Source organism: Staurois parvus, unplaced genomic scaffold (assembly GCF_062004578.1).
Source record: "Staurois parvus isolate SC_StPar_1 unplaced genomic scaffold, SC_StPar_1.0 ptg002840l, whole genome shotgun sequence".
NCBI classification, from domain to species: domain Eukaryota; kingdom Metazoa; phylum Chordata; class Amphibia; order Anura; family Ranidae; genus Staurois; species Staurois parvus.
The window spans coordinates 25,004-31,121 of NW_028320636.1; the positions used below are offsets into that span (position 1 = coordinate 25,004).

At 46.6% G+C, this 6,118-nt stretch overlaps 1 protein-coding gene across 1 annotated transcript; it reads left to right on the forward strand.

Annotated features, from left to right (window-relative positions):
* Positions 1-544: 544 nt before the first annotated feature.
* LOC149429055 (transmembrane and coiled-coil domains protein 1-like) lies at positions 545-5,727 on the forward strand. Its single transcript, XM_089666777.1, has 3 exons — positions 545-820; positions 3,530-4,230; positions 4,363-5,727. Exons 1-3 carry the CDS (start codon positions 545-547, stop codon positions 4,415-4,417), a joined length of 1,032 nt encoding a protein of 343 aa, XP_089522903.1. The 3' UTR covers positions 4,418-5,727.
* Positions 5,728-6,118: the final 391 nt, after the last annotated feature.

Sequence of the window (6,118 nt, forward strand, 5' to 3'; positions counted from 1 at the left end):
CCGTTGGGGGCGGGAGCGCGCAGGGCACGCACTCTCTGCACAGGTTTGGTACGCATATAGGCGACGTCCCGGCATCAAGGCCCGCCCCGCTGAGAGGCCGCATACAGCGCGAAGGAGTGCACAGCGGTCACATGATTTGGAAAGCTCACCGTCGCCAGTATTGAACTTGCGGTTTTGGTCATTCCGGGCGTACACAATAGATATCCTTCTACTCTGCGAACATCTTTTCTATTTTACAAAAATAGGTATTGTGTTGCGTTTTTGTGCATTCAAATTCATGTATTTTTTGCAAAATATTTGCGTTTGAAAAACCGTTGCGCAAATACCGTGAGACGTTAAAATTGTAACACCCGCTATTTTATTCTCTAGGGACTCTGCCTAAAAATGCATTTTATTTGGGGGTTCTAAGCAAATTCCTAGCAAAAAAAACAACATTTTACTTGTAGGAAAGTAACGTCAGAATTGTCCTGGGTGGCAGAGGGTGAAGGCCATTCTATTGGTTACATTGCCATCTTCCCTGTATAGTAGAAGTAACCCCTTTGTCATGGTTTTGTCTCCACAGATCGATCGATTAGAAGGTGGTACTCTGTCCCAGGCATCCAGCATGGTGTCCTCAGGAACAGATGGCATGCTGGCCCAGGATGTGGATGTATCACCCGATCCTCAGCGCACCAAGGCCGCCATCCTGCAACTGCAACAGAAGATCCTTAAGCTAACCGAACAAATCAAGATCGAGCAAACCGCCAGAGACGACAACGTGGCTGAATACCTGAAACTGGCCAACAATGCCGACCGGCAACAGGGCGCCCGCATCAAGCAGGTGAGACGCACGGCCTCTCCAAACATAGGCAGACCAAGAAGGAGCCATGGCGGCGGCTGGCCATAGAGGTGATCAGAGACCAGATCATCTCTGATCACCTCTATGATCTTAGAGCAGGGTTGGGCAACTGTGGGCCTCCAGCCGTTGGTGAACTACAAGTCCCATGAGGCATTGCAAAACTGACAGTTACAAGCATGACTCCCAAAGGCAGAGGCATGATGAGACTTGTAGTTCTACAACAGCTGGAGGGCCACAGTTGCCCACCCCTTTCTTAGAGGATCGGAGCGACGTCATGACGTCACTTCCGGTCTAGGGTGGAAGTAAACAATTTTTTTTTTTATTTTTAAAAGCAAAAGATCAAAAATGTATATTTTTGATGTTTTGCTTTTAAAGGTAGAGGAGAGAATTTGGGGTCTTATAGACCCCAGATCTTTCCACAAAGAGGACCTTGAACCCTTTATTTCTATTACAAGGGATGTTTACATTCCTTGTATTAGGAATAAAGGTGATTAAAAAAAAAAAAATCATGTTTACATTCCTTGTATTAGGAATAAAAACGATTAAAAAAAAAAAAATCATATCACTTTTATTCCTAATACAAAGAATGTGAACATATGATTTTTTTTTTTTTTTTTATTCCTTTCACTTTTATTCCTATGTTTTAATTCCTTGTATTAGGAATAAAAATGATTTAAAACTGGGCCATTCTAACACATGAAGATGCTTTGATCTGAACCATTCCATTGTAGGTCTGGCTGGATGTTTCGGGTCGTTGTCCTGCTGGAAGGGGAACCTCCCGCCTCGGTCTCAAGTCTTTTGCAGACTCTAACAGGTTTTCTTCTAAGATTGCTCTGTATTTGGCTCCATCCATCTTCTCATCAACTCTGACCAGCTTCCCTGTCCCTGCTGAAGAAAAGCATCCCCACCACATGATGCTGCCACCATGTTTCACAGTGGGGATGGTGTGTTCAGGGTGATGTGCAGTGTTTTCCACCAAACATAGCGTTTTGCTTTTAGGCCAAAAAGTGTAATTTCGGTCTACAGAGCCCCTTCTTCCACATGTTTGCAATTTGCGAGAAGCTGTATGGGGGACACAGCAAATGGGAATTCTTTCTTTCTTTCAACAATGTCTTTCTTCTTGCCACTCTTTCATAAGTCCCCGGCCACACTGGATGCAAATTGGCATGCGATTTGCATGCCAAGCCACGTGCAAATCGCATGCCAAATCGCACCCTGTTGTCCGCAATTAGAGTAGTCATATTGGTGCGGTTCCGACTTGGTCGGATCCGCACCGATTTCTTAAGTAGGACATGCAGTACTTTTGGTGAGGTTTCCATAGACATCTGTGTCAGATGTCTTGCAAATCCCACCTGAAATCGGCATGCCATCCGACTTTTGAAATCGTCTTGGTAGGTTTGCAGTTGTGCCATACTCTTTCCATTTTCGGCAGATGGATTGAACAGTGCTCTGTGAGATGTTTAAAGCAGGGTTAGGTTATAAAGAAAATTATCCCAAGCTTTGAACCTCTGCACAACTTTATCCATGACCTGTCTGGTGTGTATTGGCCTTCGTGATGCTCTTTGTTTGCTAATGTTCTCTAACAAACCTCTGAGGGTTTCACAGACCACTGTATTTATACTGAGATCACATGACACACAGGGGGACTAATTAGGTGACTTCTGAAGGTAATTGGTACCACTAGATTTTAGTTAGGGGTATCAGAGTAAGGGGGCTGAATACAAATGCACGCCACGCTTTTCACAGATTTGTCACAAATGTTAAACTATTTCTCATTTTCCTTCCACTTCACAATTATGTGCCACTTTGTGTTGGTCTATCACGTAAAATCCTAATAAAATACATTTACGTTTTTGGTTGTAACATAACAAAATGTGGAAAATTTCAGGAGGTATGAATACTTTTTCAAAGCACTGTATATTCAGCAAAGAGACATTCCAATCCAGAAAAGAGACCTTTCCGTATAGCAAAGAGCCCAATCCAGCAGAGACATCCCCATATATTCAGCAAAGAGACATCCCCATATATTCAGCAAAGAGACATCCCCATATATATCCAGCAATGAGACATCCCCATATATATCCAGCAAAGAGACAGTCCCATTCAGCAAAGAGACAGCCGAAAAACATCAGCTCAGTTCACAGGTATAAGAATTGTGCAGCAGCAATGTAGCACCTACACATTCAATGGGCAGGCCAGTATACAAAAGCTCCCCTCTTACTCTTCACCACCACCGACCAACTAAGCTCCAATCCAGGCTCAGTGATGAAGATGCGACCCATTTGTCAGTTTCAGTGAACCGTATTCAACCACTTTTCACGTGACCGCGACACCCCGCCCACCCACTGCCGCTGGCCACACAAAAGAAACTTTAGCAGAGCGGGCAGCTCGGGACACCTGTAGCACAGTCAAGGAGTGACAGACTGAGTGAGCGCACAGCACACTCAAGAGTCGGGGCGTCGGGCACAGAACAGTGAATGGACTGACAGCCCAGGTGCCAGGACACATTTTCTTGCCTCCTGGTGGCCCGGATTTGCCGAGCCATGGCTAATACCATGTAGCTTAAGAAGATGTTTGCATCTGCTTTGAGCTTGTTCTGGTGAGCCATGGCAAAGGGCTGATGCATTTGCTCCCCAGAGTTGCCCTCCTGAAGACAGGCTTTTTATATACATCTTTTTATCTTTCCTTCAGGTATTTGAGAAGAAGAACCAGAAGTCATCGCAGACCATCCTGCAGCTGCAGAAGAAGTTGGAGCATTACCACCGCAAGCTGCGTGAGGTGGAGCAGAATGGAATCGCACGCCAGCCCAAGGACGTGCTGCGGGACATGCATCAGGGACTGAAAGATGTTGGAGCCAGAGTTACAGGCTTCAGCGAGGGTGTGGTGGACAGTGTACGAGGGGGATTGTCGAGTTTCTCTCAAGCCACCCACTCGGCGGCTGGAGCCGTGGTGTCAAAGCCCCGGGAGATCGCGTCCTTGCTGCGCAATCGGTTTGGCAGCAACGAAAACATTCCATCCCTGGACGATCCGTCTGGTTTTTCTTCCACCCAAGGGGAGGACGTAACTCAGGGCAAAAGTCTGTCCACCTTGAACGCCTTCCAGGCCAGCCCGAAGTACGGCAGTGAAGAAGATTGTTCTAGCGCTACTTCTGGATCACTTGGAGCCAACAGTACCAGCGGAGGACCTGGTGGAGGAGGGGGAGGCGGAGGAAGCTCCCGAACCAACACTTTGGACATGCATGGAGGACTGATGGGATTCGAAGTGGTGATGCAGGAGATCCAGGAAATGCGCGAGACTCAAAACCAGCTGGAGGAGTCCCTGGAAGGGTTAAGGACTCAGTATCGAAGCGATTACTCCTTCATCCTACAGTCCCTGCAGGAAGAACGGTACAGGTAAGACTAGGCCGAAACAACAGTCCAAATATTCTGCAGTGTTTAATTTGTGGGGAGTGGGGAAGGGTTCGTTTTTTTTTTTTTATTGCTGTTTGTGACCCCACTGGTAAATTTCCCCTAATTACCTGTTAGATCAGGAAGTCAGGAAATTGACGTGACTCAGGGCAGAAGCCCGAACACCACCTAGGCCAGCCCAAGGCACGGGAGTGATGATTTCCCTAGCGCTACTTCTGGATCACATGGAGCCAATAGTACCAGCGGAGGACCTGGTGGAGAAGGGGGAGGTGGAGGAACCTACCGAACCAACACCTTGGACATGCATGGAGGACTGGTGGGATTTGAAGTGGTGATGCAGGAAATCAAAGAGACTTGCAAGACTCAAATAGCTAGGAGTCCTGGAAGTAGTAAGGATTCAGTATCAGAGCGATTACGCCTTTGTCCTATAGTCCCTGCAGGAGGAGCAGTACAGATGAGTCTAGGCCAAAACAACAGCCCAAATACTTGGGGGGGAGAGGGGAAGGGTTAGCGTTTTTTAATTGCGGTTTGGGACCCCACTTGGAAACTTCCTATTAGTTTAAGAAGATTGCTGTAGCATTACTTCTCAATCACTGGGAGCCAACTGTACCAGTTGAGGACCTGGTGGAGGAGGTGGAGGTAGCTCCCAAACCAACTCCTTGGACATGCATGGAGGACTGGTGGGATTCGAAGTGGTGATGCAGGAGATCGAAGAAACTTGCAAGACTCATATAGCTAGGAGTCATGGAAGTAGTAAGGATTCAGTATCGGAGCGATTATTCCTTCATCCTATAGTCCCTCCAGGAGGAGCCGTACAGATGAGTCTAGGCCAAAACAACAGCTCAAATACTTGGAGGGGGAGAGGGGAAGGGTTAGCTTTTTCATTGCAGTTTGGGGCCCCACTTGGAAACGTCCTATTAGATCAAGAAGATTGCTGTAGCATTACTTCTCGATCACTGGGAGCCAACAGTACCAGTGGAGGAGGGGGAGGTAGTTCCCAAACCAACTCCTTGGACGAGCATGGAGGACTGGTGGGGGAGGTGGAAGTAGCTCCCTAACCAACTCCATAGAGGACTGGTGGGATTTTAAGTGGTGAAGCAAGAGATTGGAGAAACTCACAAGACTCAGTCCCTGCAGGAGGAGCCGTACAGATGAGTCTAGGCCAAAACAACAGCCCAAATACTTGGGCTGGAGAGGGGAAGGGTTAGCTTTTTTTTAATTGCAGTTTGGGGCCCCACTTGGAAACTTCCTATTAGATCAAGAAGATTGCTGTAGCATTACTTCTCAATCACTGGGAGCCAACAGTACCAGTGGAGGAGGGGGAGGTGGAGGTAGCTCCCAAACCAACTCCATGGAGGACTGGTGGGATTTGAAGTGGTGGAGCAAGAGATCAAAAAACTCACAAGACTCACAGTCCCTGCAGGAGGAGTGGTACAGGTAAGTCTAGGCCAAAACAACAGCCCAAAATATTTGGTCATTTTTTTTTATTTTGGGGGGAGTGGGATTTAGTTTTTTTTTTTTGTTTTTTTTTTATTGCTGTGCGGGACCACACTGAGAAACTTAGACCTAGAAATGATAGGAAATCTCTCCAATGAGGAGTCAAAAAACATGTTTTTTTAGATTAAAATAAGGAAGGCTTAGACCAGGGGTGGGCAAACTTTTTGACTTGAGGGCCGCAATGGGTTCATATATTGGACCCGGGGGCCGGACCAAGAGTAGATGAATGATGTGTATGTGTCATCCATAGTAAGTATAGTAATATTCCCCCATAGTAAGCATAGTAATTAATCCCCCATATAGTAATTCATCCCCCATATAGTAATTCATCCCCATATAGTAATTCATCCCCCATATAGTAATTCATCCCCCATAG